The sequence below is a fragment of the Ixodes scapularis genome, unplaced genomic scaffold (genome assembly GCF_016920785.2).
Source record: "Ixodes scapularis isolate PalLabHiFi unplaced genomic scaffold, ASM1692078v2 PGA_scaffold9__187_contigs__length_104089568, whole genome shotgun sequence".
Lineage (NCBI taxonomy): Eukaryota > Metazoa > Arthropoda > Arachnida > Ixodida > Ixodidae > Ixodes > Ixodes scapularis.
Window position 1 is genome coordinate 39,821,552 of NW_024609884.1, and position 27,087 is coordinate 39,848,638.

A 27,087-nucleotide genomic window follows, 5' to 3' on the forward strand; every position below is an offset into this window, starting at 1 on the left:
TCAGCATGGCCCTCCCACGATGAAGCATACTTCGGCCGGTGCATGTGAGATGTTCATAACAGAGTAAGGCACCCCTGGGAAAGAGACAGCATGCCACGCATGTCAAAGATACGCACAACACAAACAAGACAATCGTACACGGCACATAATGACTGGCTTGGTGCTAGCTGGTACCACTGCATGAGCATGTGCATCTAACAAAAAAAAAAAAAAACAGATGGGTTTGTGCCAGTCTTGTACACGTTACTTAAAAAAAGTAATCGATTACAATTACTATTACCATTGGCTAAAAAGTATTCGATTAGAATACTTGATTACTCGACGGCAAAACTAATTGGACTACCTAAAAAAGTAATCGTTACTTTTCCGATTACTTTATTGTGTGAAGACACATCTTTAGCGCTCATAACAATGAACTACTTCCAACCTATATTTCACATTTGCACAAGTATTGAAAACTGGCTCCCTCTTCGTGGTCGTTGCACTTTCACAATGCGGACACAAGCATAGAATTCGTTTGAAGACGTTTAATGATTTGGGCGTTCGCCAGTGTGTGTGTGTGAGTAAGGGGGGGGGGGGGGAGTAAGGGGGTTCGCTTGAGCAAGGGTTCTCGCTCAAAGTTTGCGTCGCTCATTTTATTACTCACATGTGGATGAGCTCGCATGTCATACAAAAGAACAGCAGCTCCAGGATTTGAAACGGATCATGTGTAGTATCCATTGGCGGAAGAGATCGCCACGACCACTTCTCAACTCGAAACATCGCTTGTCACAAAGACCACGTAGGGGAAATGGGGAAATATTTCAACTGCCTTTGTTATATTTTGCATCCGCTTTAGGCATTCTTCGGCTCTGGTTCTCCTACGGGCTGCGAGTAGGTACCCTAAGCAGGATTTTTTAATTTTTTTTATTTCTGTGTGTGTGTGCGCGAGGGGGCTAGTTTGAACGAAGGACTCACAAAGCTACATTCTGCTTCCTCAAACTTCGCCCTGAATGGCCTTTGTCACGCACTGTGGCTTCCCTGGGGCTTCCCACTCCCAGTCCCAGCTCGAAAACAAAAAACAAAAAAACAAAACCGGACATTTCACAGAAACTGTACATAGCAAGAGATTGACCTCGTTTCCAACAGCTCCGCAAAAATTTTTCTTTTTTGCCGATCGAAAAAAAAAAACAAATTTTATTTTTGTGAATTCATAAAAAAAAAAAGCGTGTGCCGGGGGGAGGGGGGGGGGGGGTCCCTTGGACAAATTGTAATGGCTACAAGTAATTTTATTACTTTGAAAAGTAATCAGATTACTCTTGTGATTACTGCCTAATAAAAGTAATCAACTGATTACAAAATTACTCCCAAAAGTAATCGATTACAAGTAATTTGATTACTTGTAATGCGTACGGTACAAGTCTGGTTTGTGCATACGGCAACAACCTCCTGGCAGTATAATTAGACATTGGGAGGCGAAAGCAAGGTTTTAGAGAAAGGACATTGCAATAGGTGGATAAATGCAGTGCGGTAACAACCGGGTCAGTGTGTCTTATTGTTGCTAGGGACACTCGATTATTGACCCTTCCTATCTGTAGGTTGTAGAAGGTGCACCGGAATCAACATGGGTGCACCGTTCAACTAGAAGAATTTTGAAATAGAATCGTCTTGTTTTAAGGGCTGCAATAAAATAATTAAGAAAGGGTGCACTGCGACATTTCTTAAGCAGGAGGTAATGAATTGTACACTATGCGCTGTTAAATTGAAGGTTTAATCCATACCAAGTTGACGAGACTGACAAATCACTTTTGGTGTGCACAGTGCTTCGCATCACTGCAGCATCGAAGTGCACAAACAACACAGGACATTGTAAGTTGTCTAAAGAGCCAATACACTCGTACACAATCTGGCACGCCCCAGCGGAGGACTGAGGATTAATTTCGACCACCTGTGGATCTTTTGACGTGCAACCGAAAGCTCGGTTACACGGCGCCTTCTCCGCAATAAGCCTCCGTCAGATTGCGGGCACCTCGGCCGGGATTCGAACCCGCCATATGGGGATCTGTAGGCCGGCGCTCTCGCCTCGGAACCACCGCTACAGAAAAAGCAGTACCAACCAGCTGCTGTATATACCACGATTCAGAAGCTTTTCTCTATCACTGCCAATACGGAACATTGTTAGGGGCATAGTATGCGATCGTATGGTGATCCTATGCACCCGGAGGAGCAAGCATGATCAGATAGAGGCCGGCATGATTAGACATGTGGGTAACATAGACTTCAGAAGTACATAACTAACAGTAAAATGTTTGCTCTGCAGGTTGTACTTTCCCACAGTGCAGCTGTACCATGCGGTCTAAGGAGACTCGACAGAGCTAACTCCTAAACAATAAGAAAACATTGAGTGCCAGTGTTTAAAATGAATGAAACTGAATGCCAAGTTACTTTAATCAACATCATAAAGTTTAGAATAAGTGTACAGGTCCCGTCAAAGTAAAACGGAGCACCGGAGCGGCGACCGAACTGCATCGCCGCGCAATCTAGCAGCTCCGGCTGCAACTAATAGCTGCCGTCTGCGCACGCGCGCGTGCCGTTCGCGGTGTCCTCCGTCTTTCTTGTTTGATCCTCGTATTATCGGCGTCTCGAGCTGCCAAACGCTGTTCCGATAAATGCCGCTAGGTGTTCGGCTCGGGCTCGCACGGGGAGGTAACACTGAAGGCAAGTGGGAGAGAGGGGCGTGTGTTGTCGATGAGCACCGCCCCTTGTGCTATCATGCGTCGATTTTAGGAAGAGCGCTGCGCCACTCGAACCACCGATAACGTGTGGGTGGGAAGAAGAAAACGGAGGCCCCAGCGGAAGGCACGTTCGCATGCGCAGATGTAGCCTATCAGTTCCAGCCGGCGTCGCTAGATAGCGCGGCGATGCAGCTCGGTCGCCGATCCGGCGCTCCGTTTTACTTTGACGGGACCTGTACATGCCCACCACAAGAACTCGGCAATATAGCGGAGCAAGAGTTATTCCGTCTTAGAAGAAAATCGTCTTCCTGACAAAATGTGGCAGAACGTAACAGGGTGAGCATCACTGAGCAGTTTGGCACAAATGAGGCAGCAATCGGATCACGATAACTCTAACACCAATTGTAGCATGGGACCGAGACAAGCATGTTTCTCTATTAAGACGGCAAGTTAGGCTAGTTGGTTTTATACATTCTTGAAGTAAAACGCCTGAAGACAGAAACAAGAAAATAGATGCTATCAGGTGTTCTGTTAGCATCGATTTTCTACACGTGCACACACGTTTCAGCAGGCAATGAAAGTTCCACAGGGACTTGTACCCATTTCATTAATGTCGATTGCAGAGAGGGCAACCTTATTTTAACTTAATTGTGTTACAAAAAAGAGAAAAGCGTCCTAAATTAGGCAAGAACCACTGTGACCAACGTGTAAGGCATTGTGCCAACCACTTAAGTGGAATTGGCACATCTCAATCATTTAAACCAGTCTCTAGTTCAAGTGAAAGAAGGCTGCTCGGCATGGGCAGGCTCACCCTTGCTAATGTGGCAGCAGCTATTCTTCGTGAGCAACTGCCAAGTGCTTGTCCCCTTGACTAGTACGGTGTTGTCTGTTGCTAGGAGGATCTGAAACGGAAGGAATGCAATAGTAATCCCCAAGACACCAAAAGCTGTTCGTTTCCGCGCGTGTGTGTGTAGACGTTGTAGATGGAGATTAATTGGGGGGGGGGGGGGGGTAAGAGAGAGCCAATTGTGTACGCGCACTGTTCGTTTCCGTCTCGATTGATGGTGGAATGTTAAGCTACGCACTGGAAGGGGGGTGGTAGGCCCGATCAAGTGTTGGCCTTCAACACCACGGCCAAAATTTCGTCTACATTTCCACATGTTGAAAGTGTGCTAGGGAATGGTGAGACAACACATGGCAGCTCTGTACAAGCAGGTTTAACCCTTTACGGTCAGCAATATTTAACGATTTTGCAGGTCTTTTGATCAGAAATTATGCGTACCACTTATGAGAGAAAAAGAGCTGTTATGAGTATGAATAAAAGAAAAAAAAACATGGTGTTTATTTCTGGAGCTCTTCTTTTTGCGTGCTCTATCAAAACAATTTCAATGTGGACTATTTTCAAAACATTCTCTGGGGTGAACGCTGGGGATCTCGCTACATGTCTTACAGTACAGGTCTGCTAACACGTGGAGCATCCAAAAGCTTCGTAAAAACCTCGTCCGAGGGAAGACTGATGGCAAGGATGGCATCTTGTTCAGGCTGTACTGTGAAAACTCCATATCAAGCTTCAGATTTAAGACCACGTTTCCAAGAAAGGCTCTGAAGTCAAGCACTGAGGCATCATCCCAGTTTTCACATTGATTGTTTTGAAGGGACTCCGTGACCACAATTTTTTTTTGACCTGTTCGTTTTTTTGCACAATTCTTCCATCAGTGCATCCATGTTAAAGAGTTGGAAGCAGCCAAGCTCCGAGTGAAATTTGAGAAGGCTATCTTGTTAACTTGATGGTCCAAGAAGTCACCGTTTTTAAAGTGACGAGTAAAAGAAAGACTTTATTACTGTAAGATAAGGTTAAAACAATGACAAAGAGTACATTGAAAGGTTTCCGACGCGAACGTCTTTCATCGGTGCCTGGAAGCGGAGTCTCTTCCTTCACCCACCCGGGCCGCCCGGACGACTCCGAGAGCGCGGGGGAGGTCGAGGCCCCGCGGCAGCAGACGCTCAGCAACCGATCGTCCTCGTCTCCTGTCTGAACATCCTTCCTTGCCAGTTCGTGCGGTTTAGGCATAGACGGCATACATGGGTAAATTACTCTCAAAATGTAATTTAATTACAATTACTTTGCTTCAAAAGTAGTTTAACTACAATTATTACGACGTGAAAAGTAATTGCAATTATAAATTACCTTTAAAAAGTTATGTAATTACTTTAAAATTACTTATTTCTGAGAGCGACCCTACTTGGACCATACAACTTTAATGGAGTTGCATGGAATACAACACATTTGTTTGTTCCTTGCCCCAATGTTTCAGGAGGCTTAGGCATCGCTGCATAAATGTCGTGTATTGTACTTTCCTTTTATGAATTTTGTTAAATTCATAAATTCAATGCAGTACTACGTTGTTATATTTTTAACAAATAATAATAATAAATAAATTAGTTGATATGCTGGAAGACGTCAGACCGCTGAAGAAAAAATTGGGCTGACAGACCGTTGTTAGTCAGGCAAATAAAAATGCGACAGTTAGTCATATATGAACATTTTACAACTGTTAGTATGAAACTAAAACCCACACGCGCTAATACGACCGCATTTACATACAAACATCATAATGTAAATTATTTACATTGAGCTGAAATTATAATGGCTCAAATATAAAAAAAAAAAAAACGAATCGGGGTGACAATATTCACAGGTGCGTGGTCAGTCTCCAAAATGGTTATGCAAATAATATCCGAAGTAAAACCAACAAAAATAAACTTGAAAATAATACAAAGATACAAATATGCGACAGTACTAGAAGAGGAACGTAAGAAACTGGCAAAAATATAACTTCATGGACAATTGAAGTAACCAACCTCGGCTGAAAGCTGAAGCTCAATTTCTTTTTTTTTTTTCATTCAATATTTTGGCATGTTTACGCTATATTTTTCTGCTCGCGCCCAGTTGGCGCCATACGGCGCCATTGAAGTAAGTTCCAAAGAGTATTGTCCCTCGACCCGCAGTGTAACGCCACATTATTTTTGCTGTGCGTGCGTGTGTGCGTGTCTATGTGTGCTAGTGTGTCTCCGAGCACTTAGGCCGCTTGTGCGATTGCTGAGGCTTTCAGAGAGGGTCCGTCGGCGCCGCAAAGTCTCGCAAAAGTAATTGTAATTGTGCCTGAAATTTTGCAATTACTCAGAAAGTAGTTAAATTACAATTACAATTCCCTTTAGCAGAAAGTAATTAATTACAATTTACCAAAGTAATTAAATTACAGTAATTCAATGACTGTAATTGAATTACTACTCAAGTATGATAGACCGACACGCGGGCTTGACGTCGCGGAGCTGCGGCGGCGCTGCGATCTCGGCGGGGCTAAAGCCCTTCTATCCTGGGAAAAGTGGCGCCATTCATTGTTGTAGAAATGCTCGAGGCACGTGCCGCGCGCCCCTTCTGGGAAATTCATGGCGTCTGAAATCTAGCTCAGTGCTGGGGGGCTAAGCTCGCCTTCGGCGGGAATCTCTCCGATGCGACATCACGAGGGAGGGGAGGAGATTCTTTTGACTCCGCCCCGGCGAGTTTCCCACTCCTCCTCTTACATTTTCGACCCCCCCGGCGGCGGCGAGTTCCCCAGCGTAGCTCCGATTTGTCCCTACGCTCCGCTCCTGGGTTCAATCCTCGCCCCTGCCCCTTTGGATCTTGATGATCATCGCACCGGCGTGCGGTCATGTACCACTCAATACTGCGTGGTGCACGTCAAAGACCCCAGGCTAGCGGTTGTACTGCACTGGCTAAATTTCTCATCTACAGCTGGGAGACAAGTCGCACATTGAGGCAGACCAAATTTTAGGCTCTAAAAACATACACAAAACCCAATTTTTTTTATTTAAATCGTAAATGACATAAGAATCGGTAACAGCACGGATCCTAATGATAAAATATTGTTTGGATATGGGCTAGGTGGTTAGACATTGTGATGGTTTGCTGCGCTGCGTAGGTGCAAGAAAAACGCACTTGATAAAGATTTAAACTAAAGCAGAGAATAGGCGAAAAACAACATACAGGAATGACGCAGACTAACAACTCTGTAACTTCTTTCTCATCTTTCTCCCCCCACGTCGCTACACAGCCACAATATGTTTTTCAGAAAAGGGTGCACGTGGAGCGAAAGCTCGCGCTGCAGAACCCAGGGGCCTGGTTTCAATCCCCACCCCTGCCCGTGTCGATCTTAATGAGCATCGCACCGGCGTGCGGTCGTGTATCACTACTGCGTAATGCACGTTAAAGACCCCAGGCTAGCGGTTGTACCGCACTGGCTAAATCACTTATCTACAGGCAACAATGTCGCCATGTTCTGGCATGTTCTGCCGTATAAACAACTAACGACCGATTTCTTCGTCAAAATACGCTGTGGAGGGAGAAAGATGAGAAAGAAATTACACAGTTGTTAGTCTGCGCCATTCATGTAGATTGCTTTTCTTCTATCCTCTTTTAGTTTAAATCTTATCAAGTGCGTTTCTCTTGCATCTACGCAGCGCAGCAAACCATCACAATAATTGTAAAAGCCTGTAGGTAATGATAAATTGCGTTCCTGATTGCAGATTGCCGTAAAAACACATTTGTTTCTAGGATTCACTTTGTAGAATTTGGCTGTAGGATTCACGACGGGGGCGACGGTTCATTCACGGCTCCATCGCCTCAAGCCCGGTTCGCCACGCAGTTCATCGCACAGCCACCTTACCACGTCTTTCGAGAGGCGATAGTGTTGTTGAAAATGAACGTCGTCCATGTCAAACACATTGGCATGGTTTAAATACCTATGCCGACGGCAAAACGCGAACGGAAACGCTGCCATTTTGGACGCTTCTCCTTGATCTCGCGCCCAACTCGCCCAAACTCGCCTAGGTCGGAGCCGGCAAGCTTTTCCCATCCGCGGCGGCTTCTGCCACGTCACAATGACGTCACCGCATCTCGCCGCGAGTTCCGAATATGCAACTCTCCGACCGCCTCAAACCCTCCGTTTAACGTCACGATCTATAGGGAGTGTCGGCGCGTGTCGTCATGCACGGCGCCGACCAATCGCGGCGGTCGGCGAGTTTGAAGGAGAACTCGCCTCGATCTCGCCGCGCCGAGCTTAGCCCCCCTGCGCTGTGCCGTCATGATCTTCCCAAGGGCTGCACGTTTCACGTGCCTCGTGCATCGACACACCTTGCCCTACTTTGCCGGAGCCGGGTGGTGTGGGCAGGAGAGCGCGCGGTTTGGATGGGCGTCATAGCATTTCAGTATGCCGCGAAGCTGCGTAGCCGTTAATTGCACCGAAAGATACTGCAAAAGTAGCGGAGTGAGTTTCCTCACGTTCCCGGAGTACTCTGAAAAGCACAGAAGGTGGACAATATCCGTGGATTGAAAAGCATGGTCGCCTCGCGGGACGACCGTTTGTGCGGCAAGCACTTTCTTGAAAGCATGTGTGGCTTCCATTTCAATCTCCGTCCCGAGGCTTGCTTACGTGCAGGGAAACGGTCGTCTGATGGAGACCACCCAAATTTGGTCCCACGGTGTTCGCGCACAAAGCACCGGCCAAAGGCTCGTCGGAAGGAAATCGGCGACAAAACGGGCAAAGCGTTACCGTTTGGTTGGTTGGTAAAAACTTTATTGAATGCCTGCTGTGTGTATTTAATCAATTAATAAATACACTTCCGCAGACCCACAGTCAGCTGGTCATGCCGGCAGCGCGGAAACCGCCTCAAAAGTCTGGTACGCCCGCACCGTGTTGGCCGTGAACTGGCTTGGCGAAGTAACTAAATAAACGAAGACGCGAGCCATCGACGTCGGATGCAGAAACTTCACGTTGGAACTCCCACAGGCCTTGTTTACGGCTTATGGATTGTCGAAGGCAATATGCCGTCCACACACAGTTTGTCTCGATACCGCTACCTTTCAGGATCGGGTAGCGAGCTCAAATAGTCGCGCATAACATACAACATACATTGGCAGGAAATACGACTCATAAATAAATCTAGAAGCGTCTCTACAATGTCAACAACGAGCGCACGCCACATAACGCAATGGCGAAAATACGGAGCCTGGCCGCTTCTGCCCACATATCTTCTGCGCATGCGCGGCCTTCTGGCCGTGTTGGTAAACAGATCCGCGCAGCGTGTCGGTCTAGAAACACCCTGGCTGGCCCCTTGTCGGAGTGGTCTGGGTTGCCGCTTCCCCCCCCCCCCCCCCCCCCCCTTTCCATGGCCACGGGGTCGGAACACATTCACAAAGAAAAATGAGACGCACTGCTGTATGCGATTTTAATAATCTGTGCTCCAGGATTATTGACAGCGTCCAGTAAGAAGCACGTGCCGGAGCATATCCACAACTGCCATCTCCTGCAGTGTCTTTATTGTCGATAAGCTCACAGTCAGAATTCGTTTGTTCATCTTCTAAAGTAGAAATAGTTATCTTCTCTGAAATCATATTCTCTTTCAGTAATTTTGTGAGAAGAGTTTTCATTAAATCTTGGTTTTTAGAACGCTAACGGGTGGACAACGGACAACCACAAACACGATAGACGTTAACGCTAACGGGTTGTCCACCCGTTAGCGTTCTAAAAACCAAGAAAATATGTTTAACCAACACGCTCTCCTGATTTTATGAATTTCCATAAAAACTGTGCGGAGAAAATGAAGCCATGTTTTCCCATGCCACGTGTGGACAAGAAAACGCGCGCATATTTCGCAGGTTTTTTTGTTTTGTTTTTTGCACTGTCTTTTTAGAAACGCACAAGAAAGCAGCCCAAACGAATGCACCAGAAGCGCACGAGCGGATTGTCGGGCGACCCCCAACACCTGATAGCAGAGATGGCAGTAATGACATTACTGTAATGGAATTTAGGCTCGCAGGGTTTTTCATTGATCAAAACTGCTGTTCATTTTGCTACCACAAAAATATAGAAAGTAACTTCGAAAGTAACTTCAAAGTAACTCGCTACTTTTTACAGTAGTTAGTAGTTTACTCATTTACTATTACAAATGCGTAATTTCTACTCTACTCCAATTACTTTTGGCGTCGATACTCAGTAACTTAACTTAATTGCCTTTTTTGAGTAATTTGTACATGTCTGCCTGAGCGTAAAGCCTTGTACGAAGAGCTGGACAGACGCACAAAGGAGGGCTGAAAAGGCGAAGGAGAAAAGCTTGCGTGTAGACATCGCTGGAAGGCAAGGGCTTACGAACTCCAGGCACGACAGATTCACGGCGTCGCGTCATCGCGACGATACTACACTTGTTCATCCCTAAACTGACAGTACTGTGGGAGCTGCAAGCTAACCAGAACCAATCAAACACCTTCTTGTAATCATGAGTCCCATCCCTTTCCCTGCGCGTGGGTACGAACGAGAGCGTGGTTACGTGGCAAACGATAGACGTGTAAGTGCTCCAACAAACACGTAGCTTCCACCGTTCATCCCTGAGCTGACAGTGCGTCAGCTTAGAGATGAACGGCTCATAGGCTACAAGGCGAAGGGCACATCACCAGTGAGTTAAACATAATTTAAAACCTGAGAGGACAGGAAAAACAGATCCCGAGTCTTGTACTTTCGTCAAGCAAGGTCAAACCGTTAGCTTCAACCATTATGAACAACAAACGACCGGAAAAAGATTGAGGTACACCTAAGCATTCCTTATGAGTTTTGAATGCGAGCATGCAAGCCGCTCGTGCGCTCCCTTTATCGTCTGCTGCGTACTTTTCGTCGCCGGTCGGTGCGTGTGCTCCCCTGGTGACCTTGGACGCTCCGCGCTGATGGACACGCAGCGCCATGGGGTGAGCGGTCGTGGAAACTGACGAGCGCAGCGGCCAATGGGAGCCCCGTCGACGCGCGCTAGCCAATGGAACCGAACTGTCAGCTCGCTCCATGACACAGTTAATGCTTTCGCATTAATGCATAGTTAATTCCAAATCCCTTATCAAAACCCCAGAGCGTTTCGTGCGTCCTCGAGCAAAGCAGGTGCCGCTTGCGGTACGCCTCGCTGCCTTCCCCTGGGAAGTTTGTTCGGGAATAAGCCTACAAGCAGATATCGCCCCCCGTTTGTTGGGAAAGTACATGATTTAGGAAGCTCGCGCCATACCTCAACTGGCGACGGTTCTGCTTAGCAATGGACTTTTTCCACATGCCGACGGCACCAAGCGGTGGCTGCACAAACTAAAAATCGAGGACGTGACCTACCTGCGCTACCAATCGATAATGGGAGCTACGCTACCAGTTCCTTCGCTCTCTGAGCTGCGGCGCGTGCCCAACGCGACTTTAAAGAGGGGCATCCGTGGCGTCCACCCAAACGTCGTGTTTTGTAGCGTGAGCTACACTGGCCAAGGTTGAGTAGTTTCGCGTGGCTCGCATAATGAGCCGTGCTCCGTGCTGCGCATGCGCGAGAAGCAGTGACGTCACGCGGCGCACAACTAACGCGTCAGAGCCGCCGCCGCCGCGCCCGCCTCGCCGGTCTGCGCATTCCAGAGGAGTGACGTCATAGCCGCAGAGGACGCACTGGCGCCTCCGCGTGCCCAGCTGTGCGCCTCCGCTGCGCAGTAGCCAAATCTGAAGCTGCACCGCAGCCGCTTGATAGCGCCTTTCATTTTGTGCGCATAAGCTCACGCTACGTATATCCTGGCATAGCCGAGCTAAGCCACCGCAATTTTTTTCTTTCTGTCCACTTTCTTTTTTTTTGAACACAATTATAGATATGCTGCAATTACGTGCTCTACTCGCTGATCCACAGCCTTCTTCCGAATTTCCTCGATTTTTCGTGCCGACTTCTGCCGCTTGGCATCGGGCGCTCGCGCGTGCGCAGAACGCTTCTCGGAAAAGGTTCATTATCAGGGCCCTTTGTCTGACGCGCAAAAGCTTGGACTCTTCGGGTGTTTCGGAAAAATGCTCCTTGAAAGGAATGACCCACAATAGGTCAACTATACTTGGCGACTTTTCTTGGCAATGCAGTGGAGGGTACGGGCACGCGTTCCCTCTCTCATTTCGAGCGCTGAATAAAGCTGTGTGCGGGCTCTCCTCCTCTCTACTGCATTGCCAAGAAAAGTTCTAGAATTAGATTGCGTCCGAGGCGGAAGGGAAACGTTTCACGTGATGACTCCTAAGAACGAGCTGGCATTGCCGGACTTAACAAACTGATATGGACTACAGCTTCTAAATCAGGAAGACGGAAACATATCACCCTTTTAGTGAGAACCTTCACCGTTGGATGAAGAGCGAAACCGGTGAGTCGACTGTCTTTCTGAGTCACATCTAGTGAAGCTATTCATCATGCTAAACATTTACGTCGTGTGCGCCAGCAAAACCACTGTTCAGTATGGTTCACTTTGACGCACATAAGGTTGTTGCGGTGTAAACAGGACGATCTGAGTTTTGGTACGACCAACTCAGCTCTTTGACGTGACATCAGTGCGGTGGCGCTGCTGTCGGCACTGCGCATGCGCAGCGCTTCTTCCGGATCTGGTTCCTGCACACGCGTTGTGTGGGAAAACGAGGGCTTGCATTGTAAACACTGTGTTGGTGTATACGGTAAATAAAACGAGCGCGAATTACTGCCTCAAGGTATTCAAAAGTAATGTCAAAGTAATTTCATTACTTTTGGAAAGTAATTGTAATGTAATGGCATTACATTTAGTCTGCGGTGATTTGTAATTTAATTACATGTTTGCAGTTTTCAGAAGAGTAATGAGTAATGTAATTTAATTACTTCTTAAAGTAATTTTGCCATCTCTGCCTGATAGGTACCAGTCCTGTGATGTAAGGCCAGGCGCAACTCATGACAGCAAAGGTTTAATAATGCGATTGGCCTAGAGTTTGAATACGTTCAACTGAGGTGCGAGGCATCACGAGCAGAAAGTCGAACCGGAACGGAACCGAACCGAAAACCGAAACCGAACTGTTATTTTTAGCCGAACCGGAACTGAGCCGAAATCTTCGCCGCCATCTTGGTACTGATTCGGAAAAAAAATATAACGACAACCGGTTCAAAACGGTTCAGGTATTTTTGTTGTTGTTAATGTAACGAAATTAATATATGGGAACAAAAAATCGACAGCTGTATTTGTATTCATCAAATCGTCATATAGGCTCCTTGCACTGACGTCACAATGCATACTTTTGACCACCATGTAAAAGGAGGCGAGGGAAGCTGCTTTTGTAAGAATTTTGAGTGACAGGTTAATCTTCTATAATCTCCTTTGTTCCCTTTTCTCTGGAGGTCATCGGAGCGCTCTTTCAATCACGTCATGTGCAAGCCACGTATACAGAATAGATCTTTACCCGAATCGAAGTGCCCTGGTGGCACGGCGGCACGAAATTAATTCTGGGTACGAGTTCGCCATTTAGTTTTGGTTTCCGTTTACAATTTTGTTATGATAATCGTGTTGTGACGGCAAACGCTGCTTGCATTTGTATTGCTGCAACTTCCTACAAGTGCACAATACTGCAGGCATTGCCGAGAGATACGAAAAAAAAAGCACTTGGCACTATTTTTGTGGTTCCCAATGTGCCAGACCTTGGACAAAGGTAGGCAAATGTAGTACGATGGATTGCAACGTCCCTGGCTGGTGCCCCTGTCGTGCAAGCACGTTTGCATGCGCCCGAAGAAAAGTTATGCAGGCTTGGAAATTCACGTGCTTGGCTGCAGGAGTACAGACAGTGGCTGTCTGATCGAAACCGAAACCATGCTACTCCGCTCCGTCGCCAACTGGTTCCCAGGGTGCAACGCACGCAGAGTAGCATGGAGGGACTTTTGAAAGTTGCCTATTGCAATGCATGAAACATTGTGGGTTTTCGTGCCGTTTTTGTATTAACACTACGGCTAATCACATGGCACGTGCAGTCTTGGGTAGTAACGCGTTACTGTAATTTCGTTACTTTTTTGGTAACTTGTAACTGTAACAAGTTACTTTTTTAAAATGTAACTTGTAACTGTAGTTCTATTACTTTTTTCTAAGGTAACGATGAAAGTAACGATGTTACTTTTGTCGTTACTTTCCAGTGTTTTATGAATAGTACAGGGTGAAACAAGGAGACGCCAGGCTCTTTAAATCGACCGGAAAATTCGGTTTCTTAACCTATTGCGCTACGACTTTGTGCAGCGTTGCCCACAGATGGTGCATTTTTTTTTTGTAAAATTTGCGAAGAGCGAACTTACCTGAGGAAAAAGTAAAGAAAGAAAAATGCTTAGCTCCTATGAAAACGCAGTGACGCCACCGGTCTGCAAACAGCACCGCGCCGTTTCGCACAAGAGACAAAAGATGGCGCAACAAACGCCGCCAACGAACGAGCATACGGCGCCGAGAGCAGGCCTTTTTAGCTGGCGATCTGTTCGACCCAAAGCGGCGCGCGTTCCGCAGGCGGCGACAGTCGCAGAAACAAAAAAGACCGGCGCGGTAACAGCATGGAACCAATGGAACTGCAGTTCCTTGTCTGCAAAAGAGCCGGCTCTCGGCGTCGTCTGCTCGTTCGGTGGCGGCAGTTGGCGTCGCGACCGCTTGCGCCATCTCTTGTCTCCCGTGCGAAACGGCGCCGTGTTGTTTGCAGACCGGTGGCGTCGCTGCGTTTCCATAGGAGCTAAGCCTTTTTCTTTCTTTACTTTTTCGTCAGGTGAGTTCGCTCTTTGCAAATTTTACAAAGAAATGCACCATCTGTGGGCAACGCTGCACAAAGTCGTAGCGCGATAGGTTAAGAAACCGAATTTTCCAGTTGATTTAAAGAGCCTGGCGTCTCCTTGTTTCACCCTGTATATCACTGAACGAGTACAATTTAGATATTCCTTGCACTACTCAAATCGTCTATTCCGACATTTCGAGTGTCAAGTTGGTCTTGCATAAACTTCTGAATACATTCTTTCTCACGAGTCACGACCCGAATATAGCCTCGTGGAGATTTCATGAAAAAACAAAAAAAAACCTAGTTATCTTTACGCACGCGCTTGTACTTTGTGACTGAAAACTTACACCTTAGTGTCTGGAAGCACTATCTATGTTGTGGTTTTTCTTTTTTTTTTTCTTCTTTTTGTGAAAACGCTTTGTAATCGGGTGAATTAAGCGCGAAACAACAATACACGCGGAGGGCACTGAGCATGTTTCGTATTTTGATTAGCGCCAGTACTCCGCACTGCGCATGTTTCGTATTTTGATTTGCGCCACTACTCTGGCGTGGAAATTTTCAAACACTAATTTCGAGAAGCAACTTCTGCTAAGTTACAATATGAAGTAAAAAGCGTACTTTTTTTTTTATTTTATGCATTAAAACTTGGTGAGGGGCGTTTTCTAGTTTTTCCTAATTTTTTTGTGTTATAGAAAAGTAACTGAAAAGTAACGTCGTTACTTTTTAAAAGTAACTGTAACTGTAACGAGTTACTCTTTTGTTGTGGTAACTGTAACGGTAACTTCGCTACTTTTTTCTGAAAGTAACTGTAACGAATTACTTTTTAAAAGTAACTTACCCAAGACTGGTCACGTGGTCATGTGACGTAACAGTGTCAAGACATGTTGTCAAGTAATTTCACGTCACGTGACCCAGTGACTGCACGTAACGTTGCTCACTGCGTCATGTCGATTTAAAATGAGAACGCCACTAGATTTATTAGCGTTGTCGTCACCGTGACGTCACATGACACCAGGACTTCGCACCGCGAGTCACGTGATACCGTGACGTACTCGACTGTCATGAGCCCGAGCCGAGTGCTCGTGTTCATGACAATCCGCATCGCCAAATGTTCGGGTAATGGCTCGTGTTCAATCAAAGATCAGAATAGCCGAACTCTAACAATGTCTGAAGCTCAACCCGTGCTCTATGCTTCCCAGCGCATGACTGTGATGAACACTGACGGTATATAATTAGCATCAGATCACCATTTTTTTTCTGCGTCTGCCATTGCGCGGTGCGCGGAAAGGAAAACTAATGGTGTTTTTGCAAGTTATCAACGTCAGGGACTAGTTTTCCGCGGCATTTACTGAAAGTACAAAAATGGTTGAACAACCCATTTTCTATGTACACATCATTGAGACACTCAAACATGTTTTCGTTCTTGCATAACTGCCTTAGAAAGGCATCCCCGAGAATAGAAGCATTCAAAGGACTAAATGTGACCTATCAATCCGACGTTACATATGTACGGGAGGAATACCTGAAAAGCGGGATCCCATGTGACCTCAGAGGGACAGCCGAAAATCGGCAGCCGCTCTGCGTCGTTCTCAAGTTCTTCCCCAAGATTCGACCACCTCCGTATTTTGTTTAAACTGCACAGCTTTTGGGTGCCAAATAAAAGCAATGCAGGATTACTGTGAACAAGTGACACAAATATAATTGTCGAATTAACACCCCCAAACGGAGAAAGAATCCCCCAGGAATAAAAAGTATTCTCCAAAAAAGCAACGAAAAACGACAAATAAAAGTTAAGGGGGGAGGGGGGGCGGTAGTTTTAAGAACATACTCCGTTGTAAAGGTTTCGCTGCCTCGCATCTTCGGTACAGACCGGACAGCGTGACCCCAGAAACCACTTCGTTTGCAAAAACACTCTTGCCAGAGAGCGCGCTTTCATGGTGCCAGGTGCTATACCAAACAAGAATAATAATTTGTCTCAAATACGTGACTTTCACTGTGCGCGAACCTTCTGCAGCGTGCATTTTGCACCACCGAATTTGATTTTCTCAGCCAGAACAAATCGCGATGACCCCAGCCAGCACATAGCGCGATAACGTCACATGCAAATCATATCAAACAGTTCAGTTTCCTGGTGAAATGTTATGCTCGCAACACCAACAAAAATAGACGTCCAAATTGTAAAGTTGTGCAGTATAGATATTAGTTTTGTGATAATGGGTAGTAGCCGAATAAAATGTTAAAGCGCATGACGGATAAAGCACAGAGCCGCAAAGTGGGGGCCCAAAACAAGTGCACATAAAACCGAATATAACAATAGCCTCTCGAGGCAGTATTTCGCAAGTTTCGAGTTCGAGCAAGCTGCTTCCCAAATGTAATTTATGTTAGGAATAGGAATCTTCGTCTGTCCTTTGCGATACTTATATGTGATTAGGAATATTATTGCATCTCTGTATTTATTTTAGCAGTAATGCATTGTGTATGGATTCTGTTGAAGAATACCATTTATTGTCTTTCTCTTCCTGCTTTGAGATCTGTCATGTGAGCACAAAGTCCGTTTTGGCATTCGGGCCGCGACCCGGTGTTTACGCTGCCAAAAAAAAAGAAAAAAAAAAAACGGTTCGTGTCGGTCTCAGGCGGTTATGCTAACTTCATACAGTCAAATTTGTTGATGATAATAAAAATAATTTAATTACTGACTGAAGATTTGACAACATAATTAAAGTTCCGATCACCTTAAAGATATACGTCATAAGTAAATGCACCCCCAAATTATCTAAAGATGTGATCTGGAAATCTTTTCCGGCGTTTTTATCCCCGATAGGTCCGTGTATAAATGATTTAAACAGTTGCTTTTTTTAAAGCTGATTTAAATAACTATGTAATCTTGACACATATATACTACTTCTCAAACATATAGAAGTTTGTTATTTCCTCTTTTACGTGATGAACAGAAATTTTATGTATCTGTAGGCTAGGCAAAAACAAGTACACAGGGGGGCCCGCAACGGAACTATGACGATTACGCCAGTAGGCCGTCAGAAAGTGTCCAATTAAGTAGCTGCCATGTTGAGTAGAGCACGAAATAATACTTTGTTTTATTTAATAAACAAGATAATCAATAAGCAAGGTTGATGCTTATTTGTAAATTGATGACCGGCATTTTGTCAAGAACAAGCCTCAACAGCCAGGCTATGCCAGTTTATCCTGTATAAAAAATGTTCACTTGGGTACGCGCTATCTTAGGCCAGATTCGATCTGGGTACGAAGGTGCCCATAGAAGAACAAACAATTTGGATCACTCCTTTCTGCATGATTTTTCGCCTGCATCACGGTGCTGAGTCCAAACAATGTTGGTTAGGAAAACAAGCGTTGTGATTGCCGCTCAGTGTTTCTAGAAAAGGTAGACTGAAAGGGCTTGTCCTAAAACTTTTGTGGCATTTTGAAAATATTATTGCTTTCAGCTAAGTTGCGTCGTTATCATATATATCAGGCCCGGGTCTCAAACACTCGTCCCGCGGGCACCGTGCGGCCCACGATTCGCTGGGACGCAACCCACAAGCATCAAGCGGCTGCGAACCTTCGTTCCAACAAGTCTCATATCGTAAGTTTATTTACGCTTAAAACGTAGCTCATGAACTTGTAACATGTTCACCGATTTTTCTCTATTTCGTTTCCTTTAGAGTCAGTATTGCTTTGCCTTAATTTTTGCTTTTGAGCTCTTCCTCGTGTTAATCACCTGTACGACAATCCCACTAGTATGCTACAAACGCGAGCTCTTTAGGACGGACATCGCCTGCACGAACTCTTGCTCAGTTGGAGCAACTTCAAAGGATACAACTATGAGCTTGGGTTTCTAGGAGCCAAAAAATACAATTAAAACACAAGAATTGCCTAATCATGCTGCTACAAAAATTTCCAGGCAAGCAAAAACCGTCTTATAAAGCTTTTTTTTTTTCATGATATGTTGACCTTGATTAATTCCCGAGAAAATTGAGCGACACGGCAACGTACGATAGTGTGCTTGCTTATTTGTTCCATTGAAAAATGCAAGCAAGTTAGCGATGCGGTGTAATTTTAAATTTTGCTGTCACAAAATCACATAAGGGATAGGCATAAAGTAGGCGCATGAGGAAACGAGTGCTAAGGATGCAAGTTTACGAAAACCAGAGAGCGCGAAGTCCCTCGTCTAGAAAATCTCAAATGTGCTCTCAGAAATTTGGCTACTTTGCAAAGCAAAAAAACAACTAATGTTCTTTTTTTTTCCTTCGCTTCTTAAAGATAGTTTTCTCTCTCTCTTTCTCTCTGTCTGCGTTGACCCTCGACCTTTGTGGGGTGCGCTAGCTGGCCCCTGCACCCGAATGAGTTTGAAACCCCTGAAATATATTGTGAAACGTATTTCGTGAACTATATTTTACGATATATATAGGGACGAGTTGCCCATTCCATGATTTTATGCACTGTAATTAATTCCTTAATTCAATAGCACAATGCTACGTTTCAACATTTAATACTGCGGCGCAAGGTTGTGTACCAATCACGGGTGTTTTAGGCGACCTACCTCACTTCGTTACCACTTTTCAATTCAGGTAATATATATGTGACAGGTAAACATGGATGTTGCATAGTATAAACATGACGTTTTGTATGTTGATCTATAAGTTTTTTTGTTTTTTTTTTTACTGCTGTGTCAAAATTAAATGACGCAATTTGTGATTTTTGGTACCTGAAAATAAAAGTATATTATACAAACGGTAAAAAACAAAAACCTATATAATATAAATAATGGGAAGAACATAAAACAGAGGGACGGACAAGTCGACATTCGGGAAATCGTCTCGTTCGTTCCTGTGTTTTATGCTTTTCTCATTATTTATATTATCCTTACCAGAACGCTCTCCATTCAAAGTATAAACCTAGGGAATTACTCGCTTCTCGGTGGAAATAGTGCCTATTGCCAAAACAACGGGGACAATATTTAAAAATTTTTAGCGATTCAAAACGGTTCGAACCGGATTGAATCGTTATTTTTGCTCTCCGGAACTGAACCGGAACTGAACCGAAAGCCGTGAAACCGAACCCCAACCGAACCGATAAAGATTTCGATTCGACACTCTGCACATGAGCAGTCGAACATGCGGGCGAACCCTCTCAGCTTTGTTGCCAGATACAGCTACCTGCAACATCTCCACAGAAAGGGAAGATTCAAAGTTTCCAAGGTGTCTTGACCACTCCTTGTATGTGGACCTAAACTGTCTTTGCATTCTTTAAGTGAACTTTCATCGGGAACAACTTTTGTGCCGCAAAATTTTTCAGGGAAAGAAACAGATGGGTCCTGTCACGTCACACAATACCTGTGTCTATAAAGTAGGACCTGGATTCCAATGCTGGTGTCTGTACTGTCTCTTTCTGTTTTAGATCAGAGGTCCGAATGTCATCACTACTTAGAAGTTCCGCAAGTGTGCCCATGCCATGCTGTCGACCGAGGTTTTTCCGCTGCTCTCCCAGGTATACTTCTTCAAACTTAGTTTTGACGTGTCAGGCAGGCGGGAAATGAACATCCCAGGAATGAGAGGGAGCTTGGTATGTAAACATCAACATATCGTCAGTTTTGCAAGGCTGTGCCTGTTCTAGTAGAGAAAGCTTCAGTATGAGCCTTTCTGTTTTAATTTTTGATGTCTCCGTGATTTTCATGGTAGCTTCTGGAAATGCATTACTTTGAGCATAATATGGCCTAGAGGTGCCGTGTCTAAAGTTATATTCGAGAAAATATGGTAAAATTAAATGACGATAATGATGGTCTATTGTCAACACCACCACCTCTGGAATGACGTGGCATTCAAAGACTGATTTTTAGTGATGAATGACAGCAGACAAAGTCACTTCGAGGCATCTGAAATAATCTCACTGTCAAGCACTATTGACTGTTAAAGTAGAAAATAGATATTGCAACGAGCTGGCAACGTCCGGCAACAAAATCAGTGAAAAAATTGTAAGGGTGCAGGCGAGCTGGTGGAAGTTAACCATAGTTTTGTTTAACCCGAGACTGGGGTATTTCGGAAAAGGGACGAGAAGAAAAGAGGCCACAAGGAGGCGACGTCTCAAACACAGCTAAGGATTTTATTCCATCGTATGCACTTTTATACACACCACGTCCACACACCACCAACCAAGTCGACCAATGACAACATAACACCCGGAATACACTAAGCCAAACATAGGCCCAAAACATTACAAAAGAAAAATCTTTCAGCCAGACAAAAGGACAAGATAAGCCTCCGACTACACAAAGTCAACAAAGCACCGTTAAAAGGTTTTTTCAAACCCGCAAACACACGGAACCAAAGGGAAAGAGGGCATACAAGACCTAATTACACAAAGCCAAGCAACAAACCATTAAACTAGCCGGTACTTAGTCACCGTATAAAAGAGCATAAAAGAAATGTAAAAAACGGGGCACCGAACTCGGAGATCGCCAAGCACGTGTCTGAGTGCAACAATTGTAAGGTGTTTTGGTCGGAAACGGAGGTAATACATCGAGAGGAAAATGAGATAAAAAGGGTAGTGAAGGAAACAGTCCGAATTAAGTCGATGGGAAATTGTATTAGCCAGCCATCAATGCATCTAGGAGAAAGCTCAAGAAAATTCCTCAAGATGTAAACCCCCCGTCTTTTTTTTTTTTTTTTAGTTATTCAGCACTTTGTGCGCTGCCTACAAAGATGCAGTACAGGTGCAGGACATATTGTTTGTTCTGGTATTCCTTGTTACTTCTTTCAAGTGTGTAGTTGAGGTTGGAACTTCTGCATTCTCCCCTTTGTGTATTTTGGTTCATGGTTACCCTCTTCCGCTTTCCTTCAATGTGTAGTGCGGGTTAAAATGACCGGTTGCCGTTTTTTTTTTTTTTTTTTTGCTTTACGGTGATTAAGTACCGGCTAGTTTAATGGTTTGTTGCTTGGCTTTGTGTAATTAGGTCTTGTATGCCCTCTTTCCCTTTGGTTCCGTGTGTTTGCGGGTTTGAAAAAACCTTTTAACGGTTCTTTGTTGACTTTGTGTAGTCGGAGGCTTATCTTGTCCTTTTGTCTGGCTGAAAGATTTTTCTTTTGTAATGTTTTGGGCCTATGTTTGGCTTAGTGTATTCCGGGTGTTATGTTGTCATTGGTCGACTTGGTTGGTGGTGTGTGGACGTGGTGTGTATAAAAGTGCATACGATGGAATAAAATCCTTAGCTGTGTTTGAGGGGTCTAGGCCAACTCGTCGAAAGCCAACTCGTCGACGGCCAACACGTCGCCGGCCCATTCGTCGAATAGGCCTATTCGTCATAGGGCAACTGGTCGAAGGAAAACTCGTCGAAAAGGCCATCTGGTCGCCGCTTCTTTAAAGCCAAATATATAATCCTTTTCCTTCAATTTTAAAGCAAATACTGCCCTATAATAATCCGTGTTTTGTCTTTTATGTGCAACTCTTTCGTAAAAAATGTTTACAATAGGCACTCTCTTTAAAAAAAAATGACATCCAGTCTGCTCTTTTTTGTCAAAGGTAACCCTTGCCGCTTTCGCCACTTTCACGGTAAAATGGGGCACGGTCACTACGTCGCTCGTGTATCGCTGGGGCGCGTGTTAACCCACCCGGCGCATCAGTTGATGCCGCTTCGCGGCGACCGTCTGGGGCGGATCACCACAAAATTGTTGACCCAACTGACCCACCCGTTCACGCCATTCGCGGCGACAGTCTGCGGCGGCTCATTACAAAAGAAGTAATAAAGAAAGGTAACTAAGGGACAATCCCGATATGACACATTTTTCAACTTGTCTAAAGGTTCTCTCCGTCTTTACCCTCTTGTAAGTTTTCTTTCAATCTTGTAACTTAACAAAGGCGGTGTCCCTAGTCCGAACACAAATAAAAATTTAGGTGAGAAGATAAAAAGGAACCACGAACTTTTACCGTGGACCGTAAATCAACCCATTCGACGAATCGCCCTTCGAACGATTGCCCCATTCGACAAGTTGCCCTTCGACGAATTGCCTTAATACGGATTGCCCTATTCGACAAATGGGCCGTCGACGAGTTGGCCGTCGACGAGTTGGCTTTCGACGAGTTGGCCGGATCCCGTGTTTGAGACGTCGCCTCCTTGTGGCCTCTTTTCTTCTCGTCCCTTTTCCGAAATACCCCAGTCTCGGGTTAAACAAAACTATGGTTAACAAAATCAGGGCTTCGAAGCCGCATTTTGCGGTTGCTTGAGGTTTTGATGCATCTATGACATGACCTTCATGTGGCTGTTACATCTGCCGCTACTGTCAGTGTTCTATTCATTAAGCAGTTGTACGGTCTATAATAACACATTGAGCGCGTAAAATATGGGTGAGGACTACTTCGTTGAACGGGGATTGTCATAGTAGAGACATTAGTTATAAGGACGTTTGACCGTATGGCTCGCTAAAAAGTCGTATACCTAGGTTTCTTTTCGTTCCGGGTAAGACTAAAGCACAAGAAAAGAAAGAAATACACTAAGTCCACACCACATCGTGATCCAAGCTCTTGGAGGTGCTCTTGGCCACTCCAGGCTGCAGCCGGAGGATGCCCATGGTCTGGCAGTCTGTGCTCACTAGGCTGCCAAAGCCCAGGGGGGCATCGTTCCCCACTGGCCGCAGCTCGGCATCCATCAGCTGCACGTCCCGACGCTGCTTCGCAAACACTGCATTTGAATATGTCATACTTACAAATGGGAAGGCTAAGCCTCCAAGACTTTTTCCAGTCCCTTTCTGTATGTCCTTTTTTACACCATGAGCATGTCTGCCTGGTATGTGGTGACGAGTACGTTTGAGTTTATACGGGTATGTTGAATGAATAATAATAATAAAAAAACTTCTTAAGCTTTCTAAAGAATTAAAGTAAACACGCCAATTTATGCAGAATATAGAAAGGGAGCCTCACACAAAACGAAATTGGGAAGCGTTTGCTTCTACATTCAATTTGTGTTTCTCAGCTGACAATTCAAGCTGGCTCTCCAAAAAGTTTAAATTTCTTGAAAACATCGCTCTCCTATTTTGAGGAAAAAAAATTATATTTAAAAATAAAATAAAAAATACATTACCAAATTATCAAATGTTTCCAATGCAAACCAGTTGTGTGTTCGAAAGAGAGAAACATCTTCATAAACAGAAAAAAAGCAGACATATACTGTTCAAGGACGCTCAATTTTTCCACACGTTTACCAAATCACGTTTCATTGCTTTTTTTAGTGTTTAGTAAATGTACACGTGTGAAAAGAGAAACCATGCGTTGCATGCCAAACAGACAAAAAAAAAAAAAAAAAAAAAAAGCTCGTTTTGTCTTCAGTTTCCAAAAGAAGAGAAAGGAGCGGGAACCAGAAATCGGGGTTCAAAGTATTCTCTTCTCCCTAGAACAGGCGTCCTCGAGCGCATCATCAACAATTAATTTATTTTCCCCCAAACATTTCAAACACAAAAACATTGGCCAAACCCACCTTAAAAAAAAATAATAATAATAACTACCTTTCAGGGTGAGCATCGACTCAGGACATTACATAAGCTCTCTGCATTCAACTGCCTATCCAAATACGGTGGTATATAGTCACCACAGATTTCGTCCCATAAACATTAGCGAGTTACGATTCAGAATTTTCGCAAGTCCGACTCCGAGCTCTTTCCAAACGATTCTTGTTCTACTTTTCTGGCTTCCTCCAATCTTCGCCCTCCTCCTCAACATCTGTCGCGAGAAAGGAAAATCAGCAATCACCTAACACAAGAAGGCCGCTATCTTATTTTACTGTGTCAGTGGCACAAAGAAAAGAAGCTAATTACAACAGAGGTGAGACAGAAATAAATACCACGCATCTGGAAATTAATCAGTTAAAATAAAACTTTGCAAACAGTATAGTAGCCTGGTTATATGGCACGTGGGCCTCATAGAAGTAGCCTAAAATTGTATCACACAAATGTAAAAGTAAACGGAGTTTGGAGTTTACGTGCAAAACCAACAAAAGGCGTCTGCCATGCCCCAGCAAATACCATAATTAATTTACGTCACATCGAGACCTTTCGGTGCGCAGCTATAATCTCAGTTACACGGCGCCTCCTCCGCAATAAGCCTCAGTGAAATTGCGGGCATCTTGGCCGGGAATTGAATTTGCCAATTTTAGGTCCGTAAAACGGCACTTTGGGCGCTTGATTTCAGAAACGTGAGGCCAAGGCACAGCGCAGCAAATCGTTAAGTGCTGACATCGGTGGTTCTGAGAGGAAGAATGGAAAAGAGAGTGACAGAAGAGCGGAAGAATTAAAGGACACATGCAAAGGAAAAAAACATTTTTTTTAACATCCTAGATAGAAAAAAAAATGTTATATGAAAAAGAATGAAAAATGAATCATGATTTCAATAGGGCTGACTACGCGGAAATGAATAGAAAACTAATTGCATATTACGTACACTTTCTTGCCGAATACTCCACAAGAACGGTCGAGTGCAACTGGCTGTTGTTTAGGAACAAATTGTATGATCTTATTGAGCGTTTGGTGCCATTGATTCGTCATCACAGTGACACCTGTAGTCCTTGGTTCAACAATGTTATTAAGTCTCTGGGGAACAAGAAAAAGCGTCTTTTCAGAAAAGCTAAACAGAACCCGTCTGCACTAGCATGGGACTCCTACCATGAATGCCTTGAAGAGTATACCCGCCAGTAAAGCGGCAAAATACAAATATTTCAATAGAGACCTACCCACCCTCCTGCAAACCAACCCCAAGAAATTCTGGACCCTTATTTCTCCAAGTGACCACGCCCGGTCTATTTGTTTGATTGATGCCAACGGCTGCCCTGTCCCTGAAGTTTCCTGCCCTTCAGTAATGAACGAGTACTTTGCCTCTGATTTTACTTGCGAGAACTCTTGGAACATCCCTACATCCCCACCAGCTCCTTATAACACCATGGCACCTATTATCATCGCCCCTGACGGCGTAGCCGGGCTTATAGATCGTCTCAAAGTTTCATCATCCCCCGGACCTGACAATATTTCTTCAAAAATCTTCATAAACACAAAAGGCATATCAAGCGAGTAACTCACGCTCTTATACGCAGTCATTGGCCGAGGGACGTCTTCCTCCGGACTGGTAGGTGGGAAACGTCATACCGGTCTTCAAGGATGGTGATCGATCATTACCCTCTAACCACAGACCTATATCGTTAACTTGTATCCCATCCAAACTTCTAGAGCATGTAATTTTTTCTCATGTCGTGTCTCATCTTGATCAAAACCACTTCTTTTTCGACCACCAACATGGCTTTCGTAGGGGTTTTTCTTTTGTCGCTGTTTACCCATGAAATTCATGCCAACTTCGAATCTCATTATCAGACCGACGCAAGTTTTCTTGACTTTTCGAAAGCATTTGATGGGGTTCCGTATCTTCGCTTAAAGCTCTCTGCACTCAAAATAAACGATAGCGTCATTTCATGGATTCACAATTTTCTTTCTTCACGAGCACAGCTTTCAATTGTGAACGGTAACGAATCTGGTTTATGCAACGTTACGTCAGAAGTACCCCAGGGGTCGGTCCTCGGCCTTCTCCTTTTTATAATATTTATTAATGATCTCCCTCATTCCATTTCCTCCAAAGTGCGTCTTTTCGCTGACGATTGTGTATTATACCGACCAATTTCTTCTCCGGACGACCATGTGCTCCTTAAGAATGACTTGTCTGCCATAATGAATTGGTGTTCCGACTAGCAGATGAGCCTAAATTATTCAAAGTGCAAACTCGTACGTTTCACCCGCAGGCGCTCTGTCTCGCCATGCATATATTCTCTTGGCACCCAACCCACTGAAGACGTCCCATCATACAAGTACCTTGGTGTACTCCTTACCTCCGATTTATCCTAGGCCGCTCTCATCGAATCCATTTCACTCGCCGCATTAAAAACTTTGGTGTACATCCGACGCTGCCTACACTCTGCTCCTCTGAATCTTCGTCTTTTAGCTTACCAGACATTCGTGAGACCAAAACTTGAGTACGCCGCCACCATCTGGAGCCTTCACCAAATCTACCTTACCACCCAACTTGAAGCCACCCAAAATCGTGCCGCTCGCTACATGCTTTCTGTATGCGGAGGGCAAGTTCGTCTGCTCCTTGCGCAGGGGGTAGCGGTGACGTCAGAACGCCGAGCCCTGATTGGCTGATCGAGCCCCCCTATCTGAGCGTCGTCTGCTCCTTTGCAACGTCGTCTGCTCGCAATGTCGTTTGCGTCTGTCTTACCTTTCCTGCGACTTTCGGAAGCGCAGAGGCCAGATTCACGAAACGATCTTACCGCAAAAATGTGCGTAAGACAAAACTTAAGAACAAATTCGTATTCACGAAACGTAATCTTCGTAAGTTTTGCGCAGGTTACGACGGAATCGAACGACAGCTCCGAAGCTGTACGCACTTACTTTTTACCATCGAATCAGCATGGACGACAGCGTCGCGGTCGCGACGACCAACGGACGTTTATTTTTCTACGTGCGTTTCTCACGCGTCCCAACTTCAAGCAGCAAGAAAAAAGTAAAAAGTACTTGAAACAGACCACGACGAACAAGAACGCTGGATCCACAAACACCCGGGAAAAGCTCCAACGGCCACGATTCCACCGAACGCGACCAAACGAGCTGGCCAGTTAGGCCTAGCAGGTACTCCGCGACTCGGCGACCGTCTGCCCACGACCGGCTGGCCTGCTGAATGGAATATGCCCGCGCGACCCTTGTGAA

General features: G+C 45.0%; 1 protein-coding gene across 1 annotated transcript; it reads right to left on the reverse strand.

Annotated features, from left to right (window-relative positions):
* On the reverse strand, positions 1–23,049 carry LOC115331375. The gene is made up of 3 exons (XM_029993501.3): positions 22,855–23,049; positions 3,526–3,616; positions 1–74 (listed from the first exon to the last, which is right to left on the reverse strand). The coding sequence occupies exons 1-3, from the start codon at positions 23,047–23,049 to the stop codon at positions 1–3; spliced, it is 360 nt and encodes a 119-aa protein (XP_029849361.3).
* Between the last annotated feature and the right edge of the window lie 4,038 nt (positions 23,050–27,087).